The sequence below is a fragment of the Chrysemys picta genome, chromosome 10, assembly GCF_011386835.1.
Source record: "Chrysemys picta bellii isolate R12L10 chromosome 10, ASM1138683v2, whole genome shotgun sequence".
In the NCBI taxonomy this organism is placed as follows: domain Eukaryota; kingdom Metazoa; phylum Chordata; order Testudines; family Emydidae; genus Chrysemys; species Chrysemys picta.
Window position 1 is genome coordinate 30,068,667 of NC_088800.1, and position 27,686 is coordinate 30,096,352.

The following is a 27,686-nucleotide window of genomic DNA, read 5'->3' on the forward strand; positions in this document are numbered from 1 at the left end:
ATTTTGGCAACTTGCTAATGTCACTGACTGTTTTAGTATCAGAGGGGTAGTCGTGTTAGTCTGTATCCACAAAAATAATGAGGAATCCGGTGCCACCTTAAAGACTAACAGATTTATTTAGGCATAAGCTTTCGTGGGTAAAAAACCCACTTTTTCAGATGCATCTGAAAAAGTGGGATTTTTACCCACGAAAGCTTATACCCAAATAAATCTGTTAGTCTTTAAGGTGCCACCGGACTCCTCACTGACTGTTCTAAAAAGCCCAGCCTGCACTATCATCAAGTATCAGCAATTTCAGGAGGCATTATGCTGGGAATGTTTGGGAGCTGCCAGGGTAGCTGTAGTGGGAGGAGGTTCCTTGACAACCTGCTTGCCCCCTCCTCAAATCCCAGTTTCTCATTCCTGCCTAGGACATCAGCTACCCCATCTGTTGAGAGGGCTGAGAAAGAACCAAGCTAGGCTCCTCCAAACCCCTTCCCCCAACACACAGCCTTAGTGTCCAATCCTTGTTGGCATAACATGGGGCAGGAGGTCCCCCAACTTCTGGGAGAGAAAGGTAATCAAGGAGAGAGCCCAGTTAAGGCTTCCACTAAAACCCATGGTAGGGAAGAGAATAAACTGGATTGGGCTCCCCCATGATCACCCTTTGTATGCAACACATGCCTCTAGCAGCCCTTCTCCCAACTCTGGGATCCACTTTCTACTGGTGCCAATTAATATAGTTAGTCCTGTAGCTCATGTGTTAGAAATCTGTGCTGTGGTGCTTGAGGTTCAGAGCTCAAACCCTGATGATGAGGGAATTGTTACAGTTGTACATAATGGAATTTGTTTTGTCCTTTTAAAAATAGCTAGGAAATTACACACACAAACTATAAAATTGAACATTATTTAGGTTGTAAAGTCAAGCACTAGAAAATAACGAAATGCTGGAATTATTTGTCCAATCAACTTTAATTCTGCCCCTTTCTGCAGATGCATTATGACCTTAATTACATGAGCGCAAACTATTTTTTCCACTTGATCCTTGTCTCATTCAGGGCTCAGGCTGAACTCACATAAGGGATGATTTAAGGTTGCATGAGCAACTGAAAATCACATATTTCCTAACTTTCAATTGCTAGAGTTTTTGTATATATAATATTTAATCTGTTTATTTCTATTTACTTTGTCCAAAATTGATCTGGTATTCATATAATATGAAAATGAAAGAAAATACTAAAGACAGAAGACGCTGAACAGCAGTATTTTATAATGCTTGCTTCTGAAAAACTGAGTGTAAAGAAGAGAGGGTTAAAATCACTTTTTATTTGAAGTCTGTTACAGTAACTCCTCACTTAACATTGTAGTTATGTTCCTGAAAAATGCGACTTTAAGCGAAACGATGTTTAGCAAATCCAATTTCCCCATAAGAATTAATGTAAACGGGGGGAGGGGTTAGGTTCCAGGGAAATTTTTTTCACCAGACAAAAAACTATATATTATATAGATATACACACAGTATACGTTTTAAACAAACAATTTAATACTGTTCACAGCTCTGAGGATTGTGAAGCTTTGTTGAGGTGGTGAAGTTAGAGGGTGGAAGAGGGATATTTCCCAGGGAATGCCTTGCTGCTAAATGATGAACTAGCACTCGGTTGAGCCCTCAAGGGTTAACACATTGTTGTTAATGTAGCCTCTCACACAAGGTAGCACGAACATGAGGGAGGGGAGACAACATAGTAGACAGACAGACACACACTTTGTGTGTGTGTGTGTGTATGTGTGTGTGTGAGAGAGAGAGAGAGAGATGCACACTGGCCCTTTTAATAGGGTTACCATATTTTGAGCCTCCAAAAGGAGGACACTCCACGGGGCCCCGGCCCCGCCCCGAGCCCCACCCCCGCCCCAACTCCACTCCTTCCCCAAAGTCCCCGCCCCAACTCCGCCCCCTCCCCTGCTTCCCGCGAACATTTGATTCGCGGGAAGCCTGAAGCAGGTAAGGGGTGTGTGTGGGGGGAGGAGGCGCGGCCCAGGCTGGCCCCCCTGGCGTTTCCGGCCTGGGTCGGCTCGGGCCCTGGGGTGCCGGCCCCGGGCCCGGCCCCCGGCCGAGCACCCCCGGCCCGCCCAGCACTTCCGGTCCCCAGCCCGGCCCCCCGGCCGAGCACCTCCTGGCCCCGCCGGCCCCCGGCCGAACACCCCTGGCCCGCTCAGCACCCCCCAGCCCCGCCGGCCCGCTCAGCACCCCCCGGCCCGGCCCCCGGACCCCCGGCCGAGCACCCCCCGGCCCGCTCAGCACCCCCCAGCCCCGCCGGCCCGCTCAGCACCCCCCCGGCCCAGCCCGGCCCCCGGACCCCGGCCGAGGACCCCCTGGCTCCGCCGGCGCTCAGCCCCGCCGGCCCCCAGTCCCCGGCCCCGCCGGCGCTCGGCCCCGCCAGCCCCCAGTGCCCCCGGTCCCCGGCCCCCCCGGCGCTCGGCCCCACCAGCGCTCGGCCCCGCTGGCCCCCGGCGCCCCCAGTCCCCGGCACCGCCGGCGCTCGGCCCCGCCGGCCCCGGCCCCCCTGGTCCCCGGCCCCGCCAGCGCTCAGCCCCGCCGGCGCTCGGTGCCCCCGGTCCCCGGTTCCTGGCCCCGCCGGCCCCCGGCCCAGCCCCCGACCCCCCTGGTCCCCGGCCCCGCCGGCGCTCGGTGCCCCCGGCCACTGGCATCCCCGGCGCTCAGCCCCGCCGGCCCCCGGTGCTCGGCGCCCCCGGTCCCCGGCCCCCGGCCCAGCACCGCCGCCCGCATGTCCCGATTTTCCCGGACATGTCCGGCTTTTTGGGATTTCCCCCCCGGACGGGGATTTGGAGCCCAAAAAGCCGGACATGTCCGGGAAAATCCGAACGTATGGTAACCCTACCTTTTAAGTAAGCTGACCCACTCTTAAGTTCATTGTCTTTTTAAGTGGTTCAGGAGGTTGAGACAGCAGCTGCTGCCCCAAGCTCTCTCTGTCTCTCTCCATCTGTGTCCCTCCTTGCTCTATATGGAGAAGGGGTAAGCGGGGTGTAGGAGCGGGGGGAGGGGGACACCTGACATTAGCCCCCCCCCTTCCTCCCCTGCACAGCAAGCAGGAGTCTCTGGGAGCAGCTGCAAGGCAGAGGGCAGGAGCAGCACATGGCAGTGGGGGGAGGGACAGCTGAACTGCCCAGCAATTGATAGCCTGCTGGGCGGCTGCAGCACAGGGAATTTAGGAGAGTGGGGAGCTGATAGGGGGGCTGCCGGTCCACCCTAGTTACAGGCTCCCACCAGCTAGCTGCAACGGGCTGCTCTTCCTGCAAGCAGTGGACAAAGCAGGCGGCTGCCAAATAATGTTAGAAGGGAGCATTGCACAACTTTAAATGAGTATGTTCCCTAATTGATCAGAAAGGAAACAACGTTAACCAGGACAACTTTACGTGAGGAGTTACTGTACTTCCTTAATGAAATCCAGTGAATTATCCTAGTAAGTTTTGCCATAATATGCTCTCTGGACTCTACTTTTATAACTAAATGGTTATGATCACTACTGCTTAAAGTGCTGATGGCTCTTGCCATTGGAGGTAACTTTTCACTAGTCTCTGTTTACTTAGTAAAGAATGCACATAAACAACGAGCCAAATTTTACCCTTGATGCAGCTTCAGTGAAGTCAATGATTAAATAGATTTAGAGTTTTTGTGGAATAAAAAAAAAGCTAAATAATCTGTAATAATCAGAATTACAATTGCTGCTTGTGAACTGTACAATGGTAACATTAAAGACATTGTTGCAGCATAAAGTATCAGTGGAGGGGACTTTTTATAGCAGGCCAGATTGTGCTTGGCCCTTACGTTGTGCGCAAGCAGGGAGGGTGGCAGGAAATTCCCATTCAGACATACCTTGCAGGCCTATGTAACGGCCAGCACAACTGCAGTTCAGAAGACCAGAGGGACTTCTCCCTTCCTCTTTCTGTAATGCCCTAAATGTGGTAGGTAGGTGCTGACTTGCAGAGTGGGAATAATATGGTAAATAGAAATAAAGCAGAGAATTGTTGCAGACAGTTAAAAATTGTAGAAATGAATTTCTACTCATAGGAATTACAATATAACAAATCACCTTTTGAAAATACTCACTTGTATTGGGTCTGAGAAATAGTGGTTTTGTGTGTGTGTTTTATACCAATACTTACCTTGTTATTTTTCCTAAACGTGTTTTTTAATGGCCTTACAGTTTCAGTCAGCCCATTTGTTTCATTGAGAGCATGTTGCTGTCTAACCTGAAGTTGAATTTGCTAATCCTGTCATTTTACCTTCCTGAGTGCAATTCTGCATTACAGGATTATCAATCCAGGGACACTTATCATAACGGTAATAATAGGCTATCCTAGCTATGTGAACAAATTTAATTAACTGCAAAAAATAAATTCCTTTTCTCTGCCTTTGCCAACTTTCAGAAAAATGTAGTATTGTAGTAAAATTCCAGTAATAAGAGACTTCTAGCATATATGACACGGGAAACATTGTAGAATGCAAGCTATACTCAACAACGCTTGATATTACCTGCATATTGGCTTTAGTATCAGAATCCATAAGCTGATTTCAATTTACTTTTTAGTATGCTTTCATGGGTTTTCCCCTGTTGTATATGTACTTTGCTCAGATGCTAACACTGAAGTTTCACAATGAAAACTATCTAAAATTTATGCATTTACAGGTTCCTAATGGAAATATGAAAAAGGTGTCTTTTCCAATGTGCACTTTTCTTGAATAAAATCTTCAGCAAACTTAAATGTCATCAAATCTAGTTATTGCTAAAATGTGAAATATATTGCTCCAGACTATGAAATTAATGTTTTGTAGTGTAAAAAACACCTGACTTCAGTGAACTCATAGAGCAGATACAAATATTTTTCATGTCATAATTCTGCAGCATTATTTGTTAAGTAGCAAGTCCATCTAGCCAGACATTTATAGTAGTGGCTTATTTGGTGCTTGTTGATATAAAAATTGGGTTATAATTACAGATAGGATGAGCAAGTTGTATTAAATTGTTATGTATTTTTTATAAGTTTTAAACCTCAATTTCTGGACCAAATTTGGTTTTCATATATAAGCATTCAGTTCCCATTGACTAAGTGTTGCTGTATTTGCATGTCTGAAGGTAGAATTTGGCTCAAAATAAACTTTAATTTATTTAGGTTTCTTGATATGCCTATCTTTAGCTCTATATGCTTTACGATAATTGAAAAATGCAATACGAAATTACTATCCACTAATATATATTGAATATCCCATGTAATATAACAAAATTAACCAATGTTAATAACTCTGAGTATGGCTACTTATATCTCTCAAACCACTTCTTCCTCAGATGCCTGACAGGGAGAATACTGTATCCACAGGACACCACTGGAATTAGTCAATTCAGTCCAGGTCTCAAGGATTTTACCCCCAAAGTTCTATGTGGAGTAACAGGGAGGAGGCTTATGTGTTGGGAGAAGTGGATGTAAATGAGGATGTAATGTGGAGAGGAAGAAATCACTGTTGGAGGTTACACTGTTGGATGAAACTTTAACTTAGAGGAGGAGTTGTTGTTTCACCTCTTTGTTTTAGTCTTTTTTGGGGAGGGAGGGGGGTTGCCTGGTTGCGTGTGTGCATTTGAGCAATCTTAATTGTTTTTAGTTAGTTTGGTTGGTTTTTTGTTTGTTTGGAGAAATTAATAGAGTGAAATCCTAATCCCATTGAAGTCAATGGAAGTTTTGCCATTGACTTCAGTGAGGTCAGGATTTCACCCATTATTATATATAATTACATTTTTAAAAAAAGTTTAAAAGGACACTTAGTTCACAAGGTCAACCTCTCAAAAGTTAGGAAATGCCAAATGTAGGTTACCCATGCTGCCTCCTAGTGTGTATGCATTCTGATAGTCTTTAATTATATTGTTTTCTAGCTCTTAGCCTTATACAGTTGAATTCATGGTAAGTCTCACCTGTCTCTGAAGCCTGAGGGATATGGAGAGCTAGTCCCAATACAATACTTTAAAACAATTTTAAACTACTTTTGGGGTTTTATTTTTTTGTTTTTGTAATATGTAGTATATACATATGCATGATGGTAAGGTATGACTAGTGAGTAATGCAGCTGTTTCAAACTCATGTGAAATCATCATCCTTATACCACATATTCTTTATCTATCAGTATGCATTACTTTTTGATTAGTCCCTTGTCTTTTTCTACCTGTTCCTGTTTGGTTTTTAACTGTTATTTAATTTGAACCTAATCTCTCTCTCTCATGTACACATACATACACTCTCTCTCTTCTTTCATCTCTCCCTCTCCCCTTGGCCAATTTTTTTTATTTAATCTTCACCTTCCTTTTACATGGCAGAAGTTATAAAGTATAGTGCAAATAATCCTAAAGAGTCCAAAGCAGATTAATTTTGATAGTGTCAGTGAACTACTGAATATTACACTTTATCATTGCTCTATATCAACAGGGTGCTCCGGCTGTGTAAGATGTCCCATTTTGAGGCTCCTGGGGGATTTTCTATCCATGGGAGAATGGTCCTGAGGCAGCTCTCATGTGGTTATTGTGGAGGAGCTAGAAGTCACTGGGCCTTTGTGCACTGTAGCAGCTCCACTGGCTAGATGGTCTTAGTACAGGTGAGAGGGCAGAGCATAGAGCATTCTGTGACTGCTCTCTCCGTGCCTGCTGCTGCTATGCTGTTCCTAGGGAGATAGTGACCTCTTTCTGTGTCCTTTTACCCCCTGCCATAAAGGGATTTCACCATTGTAAATGAGAGTATAATTTAGCCTTCACCATTTTTATTGCTATAGATTTTGTGTGAGAAGGAAAGAACATGCTTAACTCTCAGAGCCCAGTTTGGTTTGTATGGGTGGATCTTGGACGGGGTACCAGACTTTTACTTGGAAACTAAGCAGTCCATATTTGAGTAAAACGCTCAGTGATTCAGTTTTGCTGAAGTAAGGGCTGTAAAATTTGGCCCATATGAGTATTTCCAAATTCTGATGATATGCTCTATAAAACATGTCTCTCAGTTGTGTGATAAAGGGTCCCTGCATAACCCTTAGATGGTCACTCATCTATCATATCACTGCCTAAGATCTGTCAATCACCTGAATAATTTAGAAGATATCCTGTAGACCACATTTTTTCCTGTCGCGACAAAAGTCTTTCATGATTACAAATAAGTAATGGCATAATATTGCACATTAAGACAAGGGGTGTGAGTGTGTGTATTTGAAGTGGTATGGCTACACATTATGAGCTATTAGACATTTTATATTGCAGAGCTAGAGGTTTTTGTCTGGCACTAATGCACATAGCAAATAAATGGTAGGAAAAATTAGGTTTTATTATTACAATATGTTTGTGCTAATTTTCACCTTCTGTTTATCTATTAACTTGCAATGGAGGACCATGCATAACCATTCTGATAGTGCAAAGAAATCTCTCTGAAAGTTTTCTTTCAGTTCATGTTGTTACAGAAAATATTAATTAAAATAAACCATACAGCACATCAGGTGGTGTGACTTACTAGTGAACAGTGAAAATGGTTCTGAGACTTATTCTGAACTTATAGAACCATTTCGATCTGGAAATCAGACTGAAATCTCTGTAGAATCCAGGGGGGCGGGGGAGGGGGAAGAGAGGGATTGTGATATTTACAGTACCATGTTTTTTCATCCATGTTGGAAATAGAATGAAAATTCATAGATTCTAAGGCCAAAAGGGACTATTATGATCATCTAGTCTGACCTCCTGTACAACACAGGCCATAGAACTTCCACCAAAATAATTCCTAGAGTGTATCTTTTAGAAAACATTCAATATTGATTTCAAAATTGTCAGTGATGGCAAATCCACCATTACCCTTGACAAATTGTTCCAAAGGTTAATTACTCTCACTGGTATAAAAAAAAAATTACCTCTTATTTCCAGTCTGAATTTGTCTAGCTTTAACTTCCAGCCACTGGATTGTGTTAAACCTTTCGCTGCGAAATTGAAGAGCCCATTATTAAATATTTGTTCCCTAAATAGAAACTGTAATCAAATCAGCCCTTAATCTTCTCTTTGCTAAGCTAAATAAATTGAGCTCTTTGAGTCTGTCGTTGTAAGAAATGTTTTCTAATCCTTTAATCATTCTCATGGCTCTTCTCTGAACCCTCTCCAATTTATCAACATCCTTCTTGAATTGTTAGCACCAGAACTGGACACAGTATTCCAGCAGCAGTCACACCAGTGCCAAATACAGAGATAAAATAACCTCCTACTCGAGATTCCCCTGTCTATGTATCCTAAGATCGCATTAGTTCCTTTGGCCACAGCGTCCCCCTGGGAGCTCACCTTCAGCTGATTATCCACTATGAACCCCAAATATTTTTCAGAGTCATTGGTTCCCAGGGCAGAGTCCCCCATCCTATAAGTATGGCCTACGTTATTTGTTTCAATAGCCTATCTTGCAGTATTTACTTTCCAGTCCCAACACTTTTGGAAGCCAATTACTTGTCTTATAGTTTGTTTGAGTATTGTTCTTTCTTAAAAGATACTGTTACTTTTTTTAGGTGTTAGTATAAAATCTGTGACTCTTTGCTGACTCTTTTCACTTGATTTCAGGTGCTGTTGTCAGGACTGATTGGCGTTGTCTCATGGAAAAGGCCTCTCTCACTTGTGGTAAGTGATATTGCTTTCTTTGTCATGTCAGGCATAAGAACTTAAGAACGGCCATACCGGGTCAGACCAAAGGTCCATCTAGCCCAGTATCCTGTCTACCGACAGTGGCCAATGCCAGGTGCCCCAGAGGGAGTGGACCAACAGGCAATGATCAAGTGATCTCTCTCCTGCCATCCATCTCCATCCTCTGACAAACAGAGGCTAGGGACACCATTCCTTACCCATCCTGGCTAATAGCCATTAATGGACTTAACCACCATGAATTTATCCAGTTCTCTTTTAAACGCTGTTATAGTCCTTGACCTGCAATGGATGTTCAACATTTGAAACTAACATACTTAAAAATTGTGTACATCTCATCGCTTTTCCCCTTAGGCATTTATGTAAACATTTTCAGTGGCTTTGTTTGTGGGTTTGAACCCACTGAGTTTTCACTTTGAGTTTGGAGTCCAGTTTAGCTCAAATCTCAAAGTAAAACTGAGTCAAAACCATTGCCAGGGTTTTTTTTACATCAGGCAAGCTGCACATTTCACAATTCAATGCAAACCAAAAACCCAATTTAGATTTGCTCAAAGTTTTAGTGAAATTTAATTTTCAATTTAACTTGAGCCCAGGTAGGTGTCAATTACTTTACAATTTAAACATTTCACACAGGTCTCGTGTGGCATCCTCAGAAATTGTGATTTCTGTGTAGAATAAATAACATTGGGCGCACAGAGAAATTTTTACAATCAGAACATTAATGAACTTGTAACTTTCAAGCTATTTCCCCACCATTTGGATATTACAAATTCTTGTAGAAGAAGGCATACTAAAAAGATACCTTTCAGCTATTTTATTGGTTTGGTTTAGTTAATGTCCCCAACTGGTTCTCATTAAATATATTAATTAAAGAACCAATAAAGAGATGTGGGATTGTTTTCATCTTTAACACATTTACTACAGAATCATAGACTTTAGTAAAAAGGACCATGTTGCATACCTCTCCCCGATTATGTGCTAAAATTGCATTATTCATAAAAGCTGGTGTTATTAACAAAAGAAAATAAGTGTTTTGAACATATTCTTTTTGGAAATTTATTTTCATTTAACTGATGAACATTATGTAGGATTTGTATTTGTTATCGTGTTAAAGCATTGTACAGGGAACCAATGAAGCAAGCTTTCTCATGGTTGATCAGGATCTACCCAACCAATATTGAATAGTATTCATTTTTCATCCTTTGGATAATAATTCAGCAAGCCGAGTTTGCTGATGAGTTTAAAAAACATTTAGTAGTCCTCACTTTAATCCAAAATGGATAGTAGCCTCATCTGAATAATTTATCATGTTTCAGCTTGTCAAGCAGACAGTTGAGTATGAATGAATAGAATATAGATATTCTCTCAACAAAAAGAGAAACCGAAATGTTATATGGAGCCTGTCCATTAATTGGATATACTTAGGGACATTCACTTAGGAAAAAAGGATTTATTTGTCAAGAGCAAATTAAAGCAAAACCTTGAATATATTTGACTTTGGGTTACAACACTTTAGACAGAAACCAAATGTACTCCTAGTTCTGTGTTGTACATTAAAAAATTCCTAACATATCATATAATGTGAATATTGTATTGAAATCCGAGCACTTGAAACAAAGGAGCTGTGTTGGGGGTTCTGTTTGTTTGTGACAGCAAAGGAAAAAAACGTTTTATTGACAGTAATATAGCCATTAGCAGACCTGTGATTTGTTGCTATGTCAGATTATTTTATTACTTTTTCCTTATGCTTGCAAAGGATTGAGATGGTGTTGATATTACTGAATTGAATGATTTTGCTGTTTGTGTTAACTCTTTCTAAATTTGAGCAGCAGTAGAAACCAGACATCCGTGTTGCACCAAAATAACTCTCTATTATTTTAGCCACTTTGTTGCTCTCTTTCAATATATAGTTAAATTCTTTAAACCTTTCAAAATCAGATTTTCCAAATTTTGCATACATTATTTGTGTGTAATTACTGTGATTATGAATGCAATTGTGTATGCCAAGTTATTGAGTATGCATTTGACATACAGGGGTTGTACAAACACAATTCTGCAACTGGGCTTCTGTTTTCTGTTATCATTTGATGCTCTGCAAGCTCGTAAGAGGTTTATTCCTCTCCAAAATATTTATTTAATGCTAAGGGTTAACACTGTATTTTTCTTTGTGTTTTGGTTTAACTCGTGGGCTTTTTTTTTTTAAAGTTTACTCTTGAACAAGCTGTAAGTAGGCTCCACTGCAATAGTTTTTATTGTAGTGGGTATTTATTATCTTATTACTATGTAATTAGCACTGCTAGTACATGTAGAACATGGTTTAAATCTTAATTTCATATTTTTGTATGCATAATCAGTGAAGATATATAGGAATACTTTGTTAATTTAGCTTCTTCTTCTAGTGGTGCTCCACTTTAGGTGTGTCTGTGCCCTGCACCTATGATTGGAGTTCTTTGGTAGGAATGTTGTTAGGCCTGCACATGTGCTTCTCTCCTTTTCTGCCTTGAGGCTAATTAACGCTGCATGCGTGAACCACCCTCAGTTCCTTCTCAACTGCCCTTGGCCGGAGAGGGCTAATAGCAGTCTGCTTTCTCTTACCTTAACATTCAGTTTTGTTAGCGACTCTTACAGTTTCTGTTCAATGTTTTTCAGTTTTATAGGGTTTCCATTAGTTTTTTCCCTTGTTTAAAAGAAATCAAAACAAACAAACAAAAATCTTTATCGCACCCCCCGCAGCTCTCCCAGACATACCTGACTCCCCCAGGTTTAACAGGTGCCTCTCCTGCAGGGAGGCAATACAGGTAACATATGGACACTCCTACTGTATCTGGTGCCTCAGAGAGGCTCATATTCCAAAGAAGTATACCTTCTGACAACAGTTGAAGGCTAGATCCCGAAAAAAAACCAGGAGTTAAAACTGAAACTACTCCTTATGGAAGGGTCCAACCCTAGGACCCAGCCCTGAATCTTCTCTGCAATGCATACTGTCCTCAAAGCCTTCGACTTCTAAGGATTATCAGGTGAGGAGGAAATCCTAGGCCTCCCTTTGTAAGGTCTCCAAGAAGAGGGCTGCAAGTCCTCAAACTAAGCCAAAGGAGGTCCCTGGCACAATCAGTCACTTCAGTACCCACAGGACAAAACATGGGTTATTCGGTGCAGGTACTGCCTATAAGCCTAAAGACCCTATAGGTGCAGGTTGAGAAGCAGTGGCACCACCTGTCAAAGTTAAGAACGCAGACCGTACCATCTCTGCAAAAGTGGTAATAGCATCTAAACTATCAGTATTGATGGTCTCCAAACAGTCTGCAGCAGACCAACCGTCTTGGGCAAGATCACCGTTGATCTCCTTGGTACCAATCCTGAAGGTACCGATCACCACAGTACCACAGAAGTTCTGATTTTCCAAGGATCTCATGGTCAGCAGGACTCCAGAATCCCTGTTGCGTTGTACCAGGACCTCATGTCTCGATCCCTGGAATCATCCCTGGCATCTGTGGATATAAATCATTATCCACGGTCTGCAGTGGTAAAAGGAGCAGAATATGGGGCTGCTGCTACCAGGAGCCAGCGCCTTGCGCCGGCAGCTCCTCTGGTGTGGTTGTACCGCCCGCAGCCCCACCCCCAACCCTGCCCCCATCCCTTCCATGCAGCTCTCTGCATCTCCTGTCTGGGGGTGTGTGTGCCGCTTGAACACAAGAGCGTGACCAGGGACAGCTGCCGGTGGGCGGGGCTGGGGGCAGTACAGCCACACCGGAGGAACTGCCAGCGTGGGGCGCTGACCCCTTGGAGTGGCAGCCCCATGTTCTGCTCCTTTCAGCACTGCGGTTCCTGGGAGAGCCCTGCGGTTCTGCGGATACCAGTTTATATCTGTGGATATAAATTTGTATCCACACAGGGCTCTACGGGTAGTGACCAAGATGATGTCCTTTCACTACCTTTACACCATGCTCTGCACCAGTGAGGGCCTTACCAGTCTCACCATCAGTTTGAGCCTCAGCCCTGTAGGTATGACCACCTGTGGATACTGCCACCTATGCCCTTCCTCCCACCCTAGTGGCCATACTGGGATCTATGGGTGGCATACAGGCACTTAACTTCGCAGGCATCTATTGCTTCCTACCGTGAGTGTCTCCTACAGCCTCTATGTCTAAAGACCCAGAACCTTAAGAGGAAACATTTGAGGAACAAGATGCCAGCCTAGAAGAGATGGCTACCCCATCAACCAACATCTCCTCTTCTTCCCCAGATTAGGCGGAAATGCCTTCACCACCATCCATAATGGACAATAACTAGAGGCCATGAGGCACACATATACCTACAGTGGAGCACCCATAGGGACACACATCTCGAAGAACCATCGTTACTGCAGAAGGTGAGTAACTTCCTCTTTTAAATTGTTCCAGGAACTCACAAAAAGTGTGGGAGACACACTACAAATTCACCTTGAGGAGATTAAGATCCACAGGTTGCTGGATATATTGCGCACATCCTCCTCATCTATAACAGACCTCCCAGTTAACGAGGTGCTCCTGGATCCTGCTAAGATCATTTGGCAAACTCCAGCCTCTATCACATCAACATGGAAAAGGGACTATAAGAAGTACTTCTGTGCCTTCCAAGGATTCAGAATTCCTCTTCTCACATCCACCACACAACTCTATTGTTGTGGACGTGGTGAACTCACGTGGCCGACAACATCATGCTAAGGTCATCCATTATGATAGAAATCGGAAAAGATTAGCTTTATTTGGCCAAAAGTTATATTCCTCGGCAACTTTGCGATTCTGAATTGTAAATTACCAGGCCTTAATGACAAAATAAGATCACATGAACCACAGCAAACTCCATATGTTTATTGACCATCTGTCAGAAACTCAACGAGAACAGTTTCAGACTAGCATACATGAGGGACAGTTAGTGGTGAGAACGGTGCTCCAGAACGCACTGGATGCTTTGGATACTCCAACCCGTACGGTGTCAATGGTGGAAGTGATTTGTCAGGTATCATGGCCACATCTCTTGGGATGGCCAAAGGAGGTGCAGATGATGGTCAAGGACCCTCCCTTTCAAGGGCTTCAAACTGTTTGTGGATAAGACCAGTGCATCACTCCATACCCACAAGGACTCTAGGGCCACACGACTCTCCCTCTGGATCTACACATTGGGACAGAAAAGGAAATCTAGTCCTCCATCATCCCATAGATCCCGACTAGCCTAGTATCCACCACTGCAACACTACTATGAACTGAAGTGAAAGAGGCCTAAGATTCAGAGTAAACCATCAGCCTCTGAATCCCAACCCACTACTTCGAAACATCAGTTTTGATGCATTGGTCAAGGGCCCGAGACACTCCTCGCAACATCAGCTGCAACCTACAGACCTTTCACATTCCTTTGGATGTTGCCTTGCTCTTTTCCTCCAGAATTGGAAGAAAGTGGTTTTTGACAGATAGGTCTTGGAGATTATCTGCAACGGGTATTCTATCCACTTCACCTCCCTTCTCTCCAACCCTCCTCCCTGTCCCTCTTCAGGGACGAAACTACTAAGACAGGAAACAGATCACTTGCTATGCCTGCGATTTTTAGAACCCGTTCCTGTACATTTCCAAGGCAAAGGCTTCTATTCTCAATATTTCCTGATTCCCAAGAAAAAAGGAAGGTGGAGACCCATACTAGATGTAAGATCGCTGAACAAATGTGTGAAGGCACAAATGTTCAAGAGGGTCACACTAGCAGCTATTATCCCATCTCTAGAACAGGGAGATTGGTTCTCTGCCCTTGACCTTCCAGATGCCTACTTTCATATATCGACCCAGCCATCCCACAGACGATTCTTCAGGTTTACCTTTGGTCAGGACCATTACCGGCACAGAGTACTTCCCTTTGGATTCTCATCCATACCCAGAGTATTCTCCAAGATCCTCTCTGTAGTAGCAGCTTACCTATGTACCCTGGGAATCGCGATTTACCCTTAATTGGATGACTGACTTCTCAGAGCCCTCTCCTTCGAAGATGCTTTTTGGGACACCCAAGGGACTATATAAGTCTTCATGCATTTGGGTGTACAAATCAGTGCCTGAAATCGACCTGCCTCCAGTGCAATGCTTGGAGTTCATAGGTGCCTATGTCAACTCAATACAAGTGAGGGCACTGCTTCCACGACACAGGTTTCATATTCTGTTCACTCTCATAGAGACAGTTCAGACCAGCCTACATACACCAGCCAGACATTGCCCCAGTTTCTCTGGCACATAGGGCATATATGTTTGTGATATCTCATACCAGACTACACATGAGGTGCCTGCAGGCATGGCTCAGGTCTGTCTATGTACCAAACAGAGACAGACCAGACAAACGTCCGTCAATGCCCTTCAGGGTCAAAGACTACCTGGACTGGTGGAAAGGCCTTATGAACATCTGTGCAGGGGTCCCATTCACACAACCCCCCAAACATTGGTTCTAGCCAGGGTGCATCCCTAATAGGCTAGGGAACCTATCTGAACAAACACAAGGTTCAGGGCAAATGGTCCCCCATGGAGTCGTCCCTCCATATCAACCTCTTGGAACTAAAAGCAGTCAGAAATGCTTGGGTTCATTTTCCTCTACTGATCAGAGGCTCTCACATAAGAGTCATGACAGACAACATAGTGTGCATGTTTTAGGGGGTGTCAGATCATCCTCCCTATGCATGGAAGTGGTGAAACTCTGGAGTTAGTGCATTTGCCACACTGTTCTTTTATCAGCTGCCTACTACCGGGAGTACAGAATATAATAGTGGACACTCTCAGCCGCAGGTTTTCACATGACCACAAATGGGACGTGCATCCAGCAGTACTCCCCCACATATTTGATCACTGGGGGACCCTAATGATAGATTTATTTACCATTTACCTGAACAGGAAATGCCCTCTATTGCTCCAGAACCAGCCTAGGAAAACACTTGTTGGGGATGCTCTCTTTCTCCCATGGGAAAAGGGCCTTCTAAACATATTTCCCCCATTCCCTCTGATGCTGAAGGTCCTTATAAAAGTAAAGAGGGGAAAAGTGAGAGTTATACTGATTGCTCCCAGATGTGGTACCCATACCTGACACAGCTAGCAACGTGTCCACCAATCCCTCTTCAATTCACTTCTCACCTCCTCTCACTGAAGGGCAGATTAACTCTCCATCCCAGCCTATGGATCCTTCAGCTCAAATCTTGGCTCCTTAATGTTTCCAACACATAGAGAGCTACTGCTCCCAGGAGGTACAGGAAGTGTTATTGCACAGTAGAAAATCAGCTACCCACTGCACTTCCCTACAAAAATGGAAAAGATTCCAGTCTTGATATACTTCTATACAAATTACCTCAGTATTCTCCTCCCTCCCCATCATGCTAGACTACATACTAGGCCCCAAGAGGGCATGGCTATCCCTCAGCTCACTCAGAATACATCTTGTGACCACAACGGCCTTCCACCAGCACATAGAGGGTTATTCAGTCTTTACTCATCCAGCAACAAGGATTCCTCAAGGGCACAGGGTACCTCTTCCCTCAATCCAGACACCCCAAACCAATGTGGGACCTGAATCTAGTTCTAAGGAGTCTAGCTAGACCATCTTTTGAACCTATGGCCATGTGTTCTCTTGATCAGTGAAGACAGCAATCTTAGTAGCTATCACCTTGGCAAGGAGGATAGGGGAAATAGCAGCATTAATGGTGCACACACCCCATTTCATGATTTACTTTAAAGATAAGGTCACTCTCAAACCACACCCAAAATTCATTCCCCAGGTGACTTTGTCTTTTTACATGAACCAACTCATTCATCTTCCCACGTTTTACCCAAAGCCTCACCGTGATAACAGGGAGGCTATACTACATAGACTTGATGTCAGGGGAGCCTTGGCCTTGTATTTGGATAGGATGAAGGCCTTTAGGAAATCTCCCAAGCACTTCCTATCAATTGCAGAAAGATCAAAAGGCACAGCAATATCTGCTCAGAGACTCTAAATGTGCCTTGAATCATATTAACTACTGCTATCATGCTTGTAAATTACCTCCACCTGGAATCCATACACATTCCACAAAGTCGGTTTCTACCTCAGTCACCTTCATTAAAGACGTTCTCAGTCCAGAAATCTGTAGGGCAGCAACCTGGGCATCTGCTCATACTTTTGCAGAACACTATGCAGAACAAGAGACTCCTCTTCTGATGCCATCGTTGTCTCCGCTGTATTTTCATCCTTAACAGACTCGACTCTGAAGCCCCAACCCTCCATTGGTGATATTGCTTGGGAGTGACCTATAGTGGAGAACCTATAGGGATACTACTTGAATAAGAAGAGGAAGTTACTCACCTTGTGCAGTAATGACGATTCTTCGAGATGTGTATTCCTGTTGGTGCACCACAACCCACACTTCTCCCCTCTACTTCGGAGTTCTTGTTAGTGACTCTGTGACAGAGAGGGAACTGAGGGTGGTTCACCCATGCAGTGTTAATTAGTCTCGAGCAGAAAGAATGAATGTATGGGCCAAATGGACACTGCTACCAAAGATCTCTGATCAGAGGCACAGGGCACAGATACACCTACAGTTGAGCGCCCAGAGGGGAACACATCTCAAAGAACCATTGTTACCGCACAAGGTGAATAAGTTCTTTTATATCTGTCATTACAAACTACATATCAGTATGTGTTGCATGTAACTTACAGTTACTGAAATGGATTTCCATTCAACAGAATGAAAAGTTAGATTGGCTGTTTTTTTTCTTTTTCTTTTTGTTCTCCTTAGATTGAGCACTGAGTCCATTATTTTTCACTCTGATCCTCTGCTGAGTACAATATATTCTGGGCATAGTGCAATCAAAGAAGAATATCAAGGACCTTTTCAAAGTTTCATCCGCATTTTCCTGTTTTGTTCTCATTAGTGCCATGTTGATCAGAGTACAATCTAAGAAGCTAATTAAAAACCATATTTTCTGTACTTTATCTTATTTTCATTAGAACTGCTGAGAAAACTTATCTAAGCCACTGAGAAATGTCTACAATAGAGTATCTAATTATGAATTGTTTCAGATATGTTCTATTCTGTTCTATTTTATTCCTGTTACTCCCTTCCCCATGGAATAGCACTATGGATGCCAGTCCCATCTATGTAGCAGCTATTTTCATAGTTCATCTGTAAGAGCTTTTAACTTCATGTACCAATAGTACCTTCTCTCTATAGGCAGTAGTTGCAAACTATATGAATTATAATAACCTTTGACATGAATTCTAAAAGGTCTGTAGGCTTTTCTTTCAAAATCTCAGAAATAGAATCAAATGTAACTTTATGATGTTAGCAAAACTCTGTGCAAGTAAAAGGTTAATACAATTTAATGTAAGTGTATTAGTGCTCAAAATTTATTCAGAAAATTCATTATACATCTACTTTGGGGGCTCATTATACTCAAGATCATGACCTTCATCTAAGTGAACATACATCTCTTAGTTGATCATATTAAAACTAGGGTCTTCGTTCTTTAAACACTGACGCGGTATGAAATATGTAAAATGCTCAAGGTATTTGAGGTCTTCTGTAGGATTCTCTTGTACTAGTAAAATAGTTTGAGTATTTTTAAAAAAGTGAAAACTAAAATCCTGCTTATTAACTCAGTGTACTATTTCTACTTTGTCACCAGTCTTATTAAATGTCGGTAAGAAAAATAGCCATAAATGGAAAACTGACATAAAAGAGCACTTATTAAAATATGCAGATAGAAACTCAAAGATAAAAAAGAAAATGTCAGGACCCAGACAAAACCAGAAGCAAATAAGAATGTTGATTTGTAGAACTGTCTTGCCCCACACATGTAGAAACCATTGTGAATGTCAGTGTTCCTAAAAGCACTCCCGGCTTCTAATAGTTTGTACTCCTTTCATTTTGGACATAATAGGTTGTACCAAATTTTTGGCAACCGCAGAGTAGACCTGCTTTTTGGCCCTTAATGTCAACACCACAATCATTGTACAGTACATTCATTCATTTTACAGATTGTATTCAATAGTTTGGCATTTTATGATGCATCCAAAAGTGAGTCCTAACATTTATACTAGAATAAGGTGCATTTAATAATGGAGTTCAATTAGGCAATGCAATTACTGATTTATTTGCATCAATTCTACAACATTCTAAAAAGCCTTTGGGGACAGCTTATCTTGTAGCATTATGTTTATAAATATTACTACACACTGAGTACAAAAGCTTTTGGGACTTCAAGATCACATTTCATAAGCTGTCTTTGATAATAACATTTTCCCCTCTTTATACGTATAAGAATCTACAGCCTTCTTTGTGGGTAAAACAAAATGTTTGTAGACATTGATACAGGCTGTTCATCTGCCATTGCCATCATTGTATCTTCTTTCTTGTAAAAGTGTATGGATTGATATTTTTACTATAGAATTAATGAAGCATGAAAATATTTTGGCAGATGTGTATTTTTAAAGATAAATACCATAGGCACTACAAATAATGTGGATAACTTTTGCCTGGCTGGGAATGGTTGGAAATATTCATTTAAAGTATAGCATATTTTAATCTCGTCAAGTGTGAGTATACGAAATTTATAACTCCATTATGGTCTATTGGATACATTCATATCTACTGCAGGATTCAGATTATTAAATTAAATTATATTTACCTAGATTAATAGGTACTCTTTAATTACATAAATTGTGTAATGTTAAAAATAATTTTTATTAATCAACATTACTATTAGAGTGGTATAATTCCAGTACTGTACTAAGTTACTTCTATTCATTTTTTTCTATGATTCTAGATAAGCCAAAGATCTTGGTCCAAATTCAGCCCTGTTTTAGCATCCTCATTGTAAATAGAGTTACACATGGGATGAATCTGACATGTTATGTGGAAGATTTTTTTTAAATTGTATTGCAACTAAGAAGTTTATTTTCTTTACCTGCAAAATATTTTTCTTTCTTTACTAACTTCCTTGTTCTGTCCTCAGGTCTACATAGTGTGTTAGTTAGGAAAAATCATTAATACATACATGCATATATGTTAGTAAGGAAAAATCATTCATACATATGTTCCTTACTAACACACTATATCGACCTGAGGACAGAATAAGGAAGTTAGTGTGTGTATGTGTATATAAAAATATAAGATAGCTAGAATCTAAACAAAGTTTAACCCAAAGATTCATTAAATTCAGAACCTATTCGATTAAAAAAAAAAGGGGGGGTGCAATTACTATAATAAAGACACAGCACCAGAAAAAATTACTGCTGAAAAAGTACATGTGTAACTGTCTGTAACACAATTAATGTTAAATATATTACCAGGAATACAAATTCATAGTATACACCGCATGCTGAGTTATATTAATTGAGACTAAACCTCCAAAATGATTTTTGAGCACATCTTTTACTGTTACCAACAAAAAATATTTGGATGAGAGGCTTTGAGTTTTTGCTTCTCCTTTTCGTAACTCAGATTTCTTTATTATTGATTAAAAGGCATAGCTGACGTATCTTTGACTAATTTATGATCATAGATCAACTACTTATAATGCAGAATTGTTTAAAGTGCTTAGGGCCAAGTGCAGGACAGTGTCTTATAACACAGACCATGGCTTCCCTCTCACAGTAACTGCAAAGTGAGGAAAAAATTGATCGGCTATGGGGTTTTTTTTTGGTATTGTACTCTAATAAGCAATATCTGCTCATCTAGCAAGGAAAATCTACATCCACATATATGACTGTAATTTATTTTTATAATATTTTTTGTAAGATAATTTAGGAGTGGCTCTCAAGATCCTAGTAAACTGCCAGTACAACCCTGGGTTTCTGAAAATGTGGGCATCCCCACTGTAATGAATGCCAGCTATAATTTACTGTTAACCAAATCCTGACCCTTGTGTATCCAAAACTATATTCTCCATCTTTCCCTTGACATGCACCAAAAAAATCTGTTCAGTGGCATGGACAGTGGAGCCCGCAGTTCTGCTGCCTTTCAGTCTTCTGGTCAGGAAAACATCTTCTGGAGGAAAATATTGGATAAAGTAAAATACATCTTTATCATTTGTATAATTTTCTAGGTATACATAGATTATGGGTCAGTGTCTGTTCTTTTACAGCAGTGTGTATTTGAGCAACTCCATTGATTTTAATGGCGATGCTTCCAATTTAGGCTGGTGAACGAATGATAGCCATTGTTGAGGTGCCAATAGCATCCCTTACTAAGTCTTGATCCATCAGAATAGCACAAGAAAGTAAAACAGACTGTAGATGGTCCTGTATATGTAAACAAATGGAGACAGACAAATGGGTTTGCAGCTGGCAGCAATGAACCACAAAAGCTGACGCATATCAAAGGGGAATGACAGTAAACAAATGAGGCCAAAATAAGGCCAAACTGAAGCAAATTAGTGAAGTTAATGAATATCTATGAGGCAGTCAACATACTGAAAAAAAAAGGGGGTGGAAGGTGGGGGAAAGCTGACAGATGAGTGGATGGAGTACAGGAAAAGACAAATTTGGCTAACAAATGATAAACAAACAGTGCTGGCACATCAGAATACCTAGAAAAGTCTGACAAACGATAACTGAACAATTGGTGAATAAAAATGAATGGAAAAAGCTGACAAATGCCAAATTAAAAAGAATGAAGCTGATAAATGATGAATGAACAAATGATAAACAGTAAAGGAATGGAAGTGGGTGGTCAGCATATAAGATATATCATGTAATAATATATCCTCTATTTTTACTGCAATTTTTGTAGTAATTTTGCTCCTTTTTCACAGTCTCCTAAGAAGGTTCAGAATCCTGTAATACTTGACTTGAGCAGATCATACCTGTCCTCCATTTTCTACACTGGCTTTTTGTAGAATATAAAGTCAAATTCAAGGTCTTGATCTTCACCTGGGCCACAAGATATCAAAAAGGTCACTTAAAGCTCGGAGGTGCGCACTGGGACCATGGTAGACAGCTCTGCTAAGTGGGCATGACAGAGCAGCCTACCTCACGAGTATAGCTTATTTGTGCAAGAGACAAAGCATAGTATGGGGTTGATGCAAGACTGGAATGAGATCAATTCCCCCAAAACTAAGAACCATTTGAAATGTAACCATCTTCTCCTTCAAGGGCAAGATATTTCTTTGGCTTTACCTTAACTCATTATAGATACATAGCAATATGTACATATAATTTTAAAAAATCCTATCCAAACAAAACACTACATTGTGCACACAATTTTTCCCCAGAGGAAAGAATGAACCACACGTGGCAGAAGTTAGTCACATTGCTTAATGCACTTAAAGACACTCATACTGTGGTGATGAGGATGGTATAAGAGCCCATGTTGGGTAAAATGGATTCAAAACTAGAGTAAAAAAGTTTGCCTACCCTTGTTTGCTCAGAAAGAGGGCATATTACACAGTTCTGAGCAATGTTACAGATACATGAAGGTGTTCTGATGACAATGTTAACCATAAGAGTGAAGTTGAAGTGTTTCATAAGGTCTTCAGAACCCTGGCATGTATATAGCCTTATTCAGAGACTTTCTGACATGCTATGTATTTTTGAAACAGAGCACAATATTCTGAGTGAGGACAAAATGTAGTTTTATTATAGTTGCATCTGAATGGTATGCTGTCAGTAGAATATGCTGTGTAGTTTTGTTCCCATGAGGAAAGGGAATGCTGCATGTCACTTTTGGAATGACTTCCTCAGACTGATGTTCAGGACAACATTGATATGTCTTGGGGTATGCCTTAATGCTGCGTTATCTTGAGTTACTTCTCTGGAGTCAGAGCAGCCACATTGTGAGATAACATTCAAACTGCTATGTTCACACTGGTGTTGCACTCACTCGTGTGGCACTAAGACTTTTCTGAGAGCTTGTCTTCACTACGTGCTAAATAGGCGCTGCTGCAATTGATGCAGTGGCACTGATTTAGCGGGTCTGGTGAAGACACAATAAGTCAGCTGGAGAGCGCTCTTCCATCAACCTGAGTACTCCACCTTGTAAGGGTCGGACTCACCCTTGTGGCGCCTCCTGCTGGTCTCAGGGAATTAGCTCGATTTCCAGCCCGGGGCGCCCTCTGCAGGCCGGTGATCCACCTTGTCACTGGCCCCCGTGTCCCTCCCTGGACCCCGGTGCCCCTTTCTCTGGGTGCTGCCCCCTGGCAATACCCACACACTCTGGGTCTCCCCTCCCAGGGGAACCCCCACCCACTAACCCCACCTCACCTCAGTGTAAGGCTACTGCCAGTCACCATCTAGCCCCAATCCCTGGGGCAGACTGCAGTATCAGCCACTCATCACAGGCAAGGGGGGTTCGGACCTGCTGCCTCTGCCTACCCGTGGGCTGCCCCCTGCAACCCCAGTACCTAACTGGCCTTCCATTAGGCCGCAGCCTGGGGGGTTTCCAGGTCGGAGCTCCCCAGTTCCCTTGGCCTTCCCCCAGCCCTGCTCCACTCCAGGTACCTTCTCTCAGCTCCCTGCAGCCAGGTCCCTCCCTCTCTAAAGCCTAGAGAGAGAGTCTGTCTGCTTGAGCTCCTGGCTCAAGCCTTTATAGGGCCAGCTGGGCCCTGATTAAACTGTGAGATTACAGCTCTTGAGAAGTGCTGTTGTGTAGAGGATGCCATTATCCATGCCTAGCACATGCTTGGAAGAAAAACAGATGTTGAAGGTTAAGCATTGTAGTACAAACACCCTTACCAACTTCATAACCCTGTGCAATCTGGAAGTTTGGCGATTGATAACCTGTACCACTGCTATGTTGTCGCACTAGAAGCACCCCCTTATATTAGTCAGCTCCGATCCCCAAATGACCACCGCAACTAAAATGGGAAAAAATTCCAAGATCATGTTCATCAATCAACCCCGTTGTGTGTCCAGGTGGCGGGCCATTTTGTGTACACCATTTGCCTTGATAAAACACCCCAAAACTTGCACCCCCCCCCGCCGCATCTGAGTGGATTTTTAACCATTTGTAATAACCATTGTTCCCTCCACAATGATACCCCATTAAATCGACTCAGAACACTTTTCCACACCCTCAAATCGACTCAGAACACTTTTCCACACCCTCAAATCGACTCAGAACACTTTTCCACACCCTCAAATGTTCCTTCATATGTCTAGTGACTGGTATGTAATGGTGTGGCTTGGCTATGCCAGCCGGTGCTGCTGCCTGCCAGGCACAAAAGGGTGCAACAACCCTGAAAGCAAAGTTCAGGTGCCCCAGGCGAACAAAAAAAAAAATTATATAAATAATGCACTACTTGGTTTAGTCCCGCTGACTGCACCACTGCCCAGTGCAACATTGTACTTAATTTCTGAAAAGCTGCACAAGATACTGAACAACCCATGGGCATAGCCTTGTCGAAATACAATTCGAAATATAAGTCATCTCGCAAACATGCCTGTATCTGCAGGGGTTGCGAAAACAACCACCATCACTAAATGCCCAGCAAATACTATTACGTGCCTGGGGCCCCTCCTGAGCTTGTTGCGGTATGAACAAACCCCTGGTACCCTTGGTATGATCTACTGTAGCCACAGTATGTGATGCCACGTTATCCCAGTTTATGTTGCTGCCCTTAATTAAAACTGCTAATTATAATTAAACCAGGACATGCCCCCAAACATATTGTGTGACTGCCTAATTATATCCATATGCTTAAGTAAGGCAGGGCTCCTCTGTGGGTAGGCCTGTACTATAATGCCTCATATATGAGGAAGGCAGCCTCCCAATTTTCTCATGTTCTAGGCTATTTTGGTTGCCTTGCCCATGTTTACTGTCTTTACACCTCCCTGTGCACTAGGGATAATATATCCATGTATTCGCCTCTCAGGATTTTATATTTAGTTGTATTGAGTAGGTGAACTCCCATTGGGTCAGCCACCCTGGCATAACCATACTCAGGACTGCATGGAGAGAGGTCCGCAGAGCCCTGCTCCCTCATAGACACCCCTGGGAGTCTCTACTCTGTCCCATGAGGTTACATGCCCTGATGGCCAATGAGTCCCCATGTGCCCAGGGGCTTCATTCCCAACATGGGCTTAGCTACCCTTGCCGGGGGCCTGCCCCGTCCTGCTGCCCAAACTTGAGCCCATGCTGGACCTGCCCTGTGACCCCGTGCAGACCCCGCACATTTAGCTGGCTGAAACTGCTGTAGTAAATGCAAATTAGCTTGCAGCAGCTGTGTAATACCATCCATGCCCCCACTGAAGGTGCGGCTTCTGGACCTCCCATTCCTGGGCCCAGAGTATTTTATAGGCTGACTCCTGTCCCCCCTCAGGTGAAGTCACTGAGTGACTGGTTGAGCATAGTCCCTGCACCTGGCAGTGGCCCCTGCAACTGCCACTCCTTGCCAGGCTGGAAAGCCAAATACCACCTCTGCCACCCATGCCCCCAACCTCTGTGTGGTTCAGATCACACTCATCCCTGGGATCAGCATTACCGCCATCCCTTGTGTTCGGTGGAAGAGAACATCCTGGTTATGGATGACCTTGTGCTCTTTGGAAGCGCTGTAATGCTGTGGAGAAAACCTCAGAAACAACTTCACTGACCATTTGCTGCACAGCTCCACTGACTACCCCATTGATGCACACAGCCTGCCCACCTACATGCATGGACACTTCCCTTCGGTCATTTCCCTTCCTCAGTCCATGAGGCTGCCCTGGGTTATTAAACACAGCACCCTGGGTATTAGCAGCCCCCTGTACTTGTGAGCCCTCCTTTTCCCCTGCTGCACTACTGTCTGCCTTGGGTCCCCTTTCCAGCCTTTGAAAAAAGAACAGGAGTACTTGTGGCACCTTAGAGACTAACAAATTTATTAGAGCATAAGCTTTCGTGGACTACAGCCCACTTCTTCGGATGCATACCATTGGGACTGCCCTGCGCTGCAGCTGCTGCCTCTGCTTGTCCCCTTTCCAGCAAAGGTACAGACACCTGAGCAGCAACCTGAGCCAGAAAGAATTGCAGCCTCATACATCCACTTGCAGCACGGCTAGTACATGAAAGAGTTAAATGCCCTTGCTTCACTCCTCTTCCCGCCCCCCCCCCCAATGCATGTTGATTGTTTCAGACACTGACTAGCCTTTGCTTGCAAATTCACCCTCCCCGATTGCAGCTTCCCACCTGCCTGTGGGTGGAAGTACCTGGGACAGGGTGATGCTAGTTCCTCTTCTTTCCACTGTCCCCTTTCTGTGTAATTTGCCTGCCCTTTCCCATCTCTGGGGCCGTGGGGGGGGGGGGGGTTAACAGCCCCCCCGTTTTCTCGAGCTCACCCTTCTCCATGCCCCTGGAGCCATGCTGCCATTCTTTCAGCATAGCCATATAATAGTCTTATCTATTCACAGAAAGAAAAAGAAACCTCTCCAAACAGTGTTACATTCAGTAAGGAAATACAGCAGTATGTGACTGGTACCTAGATCACATCAAGCAGTGTAAAGTTTACTCCCCATGTATTTATTACAAATATTAACAAATCATAGAAAACAAAGTAACTCTCTGAATTGACTATTTGTATGTATAACCATGAGGGTCCAACTTAGCTTAAGGCCAGTATAATAGTCCAAAACAGTCAGCATCTAAGCTACTGTAAGTTATCCTTTTCACTGAGCTTAAGAGGGTTATCAGTAGTGTTCACAAGGTCTTGCTAGGTACATCAGTCAATTTTTATGAGACTTGGCTTGTTCATTCCCCAAATAGTGGGATGACCCAAAAATCAGTCTTCAGAATGTCCAGGAAAACCATTCCAGTGAAATATCTGATTTGGCAGCTGCAGAGATGACATGGGGGGGGGGGAGAAGGGGGGTCACTTGCCCCTCTAGATTTGCTGCTTGGCTTGTCCTGAGTATGCTCACATGGACTGAGCATGCTCAGTAACACTACTGAAGCCAGCTGCCCTCACTCAGCCTACCCTCCCACTTCACTATTGGCTGGCACAGGTCATCTCTGGGCGGTTGTTCAGTATTCCCTATGAAATTAAATATCTTGCAAAAGGAAGGAAATATTTAAATAGAATCACTAGTTTTTTTAAACAACTCATCTTTTTAAAATAAATTCTAGGTGGAAAAATTTGTTTGCAAGATGCAAGGTTGATGCTCATGTATCAAACTGGTTCTATTCCATATTTCTGTGTTTGCACTTATTGTATAATAACCAGTTACTGAAAAAAAATGCTGGCACTGAATGATTATGTTGTGAAATAACCAATGCTTATTGATTATTTTCCAAGGCATAGTGTGTCTGCCTTGTTATTTTTTTCATTGCTGACATTAATGCCTGATAACTCTACTGCCTCATAGTACAAAGAACAACTGACATGCTAATGAATTATATTGCCTGGGAATTGCTAGTATGCAAATATTTAAGTATATTGGCAGTAATTTTGTGTCATTCCCTTTCTGCCTTGTGATATCATCATCATCAACTAGGTTCATTGGTACCAAGCTAGAAAATGTACATTTGTTGTTTGTCTTGATGTGTTAAAAGATCTGGCGTTGAAAGGAAGATACTACAGAGAACCATGACTTCAGTCATTTTGTTAATCAGTTTCTTATTCTTTTTTCCTACATTTGGCACATACCTTTGGCACATACCTTGTTTTATTATAGATTTGTTCATCTGAGGACAAGAACCAAGTTTATAAGATCAAATATTAAATCAGTTTGCACAATACAAGCAAACTATTATCTATAAAGTTTTGAGAACTGGCTGTGTATTACAAACTGGCATAGACACTTCTGTTGTATAATGCCAAACTTTGAATATATGAACTCTGTTTTGCTCAGTATTGTAGTCACATCACTTTTTTAAGACATTCGGGGTTCTTTCTAGGAAATCTTGTTGTTTTCAGCAAACAAAATGAGTATGTTGAATAAACTGGAAACACTGCTGATAGCTCGATCAGCTAAGAGGCCGGGTCGTAGGGTATAAGCAATAACCAGTCTAAGGGTGTAAGCCATAAAATAAAGAGATAATGGCATGTATTGTCTGCT

General features: G+C 42.6%; 1 protein-coding gene across 5 annotated transcripts in view; it reads left to right on the plus strand.

Annotated features, from left to right (window-relative positions):
* The window catches only part of ENTREP2 (endosomal transmembrane epsin interactor 2), a 407,682-nt gene that overhangs the window by 134,862 nt on the left and 245,134 nt on the right, over positions 1–27,686 (plus strand). For all 5 annotated transcript variants that reach the window (XM_024101862.3, XM_005284996.5, XM_065558310.1 and 2 more), the window contains exon 2: positions 8,610–8,666. In XM_024101862.3, the coding sequence (XP_023957630.2) occupies positions 8,610–8,666 (57 nt within the window). The remainder of the gene's footprint in view (positions 1–8,609; positions 8,667–27,686) is intronic.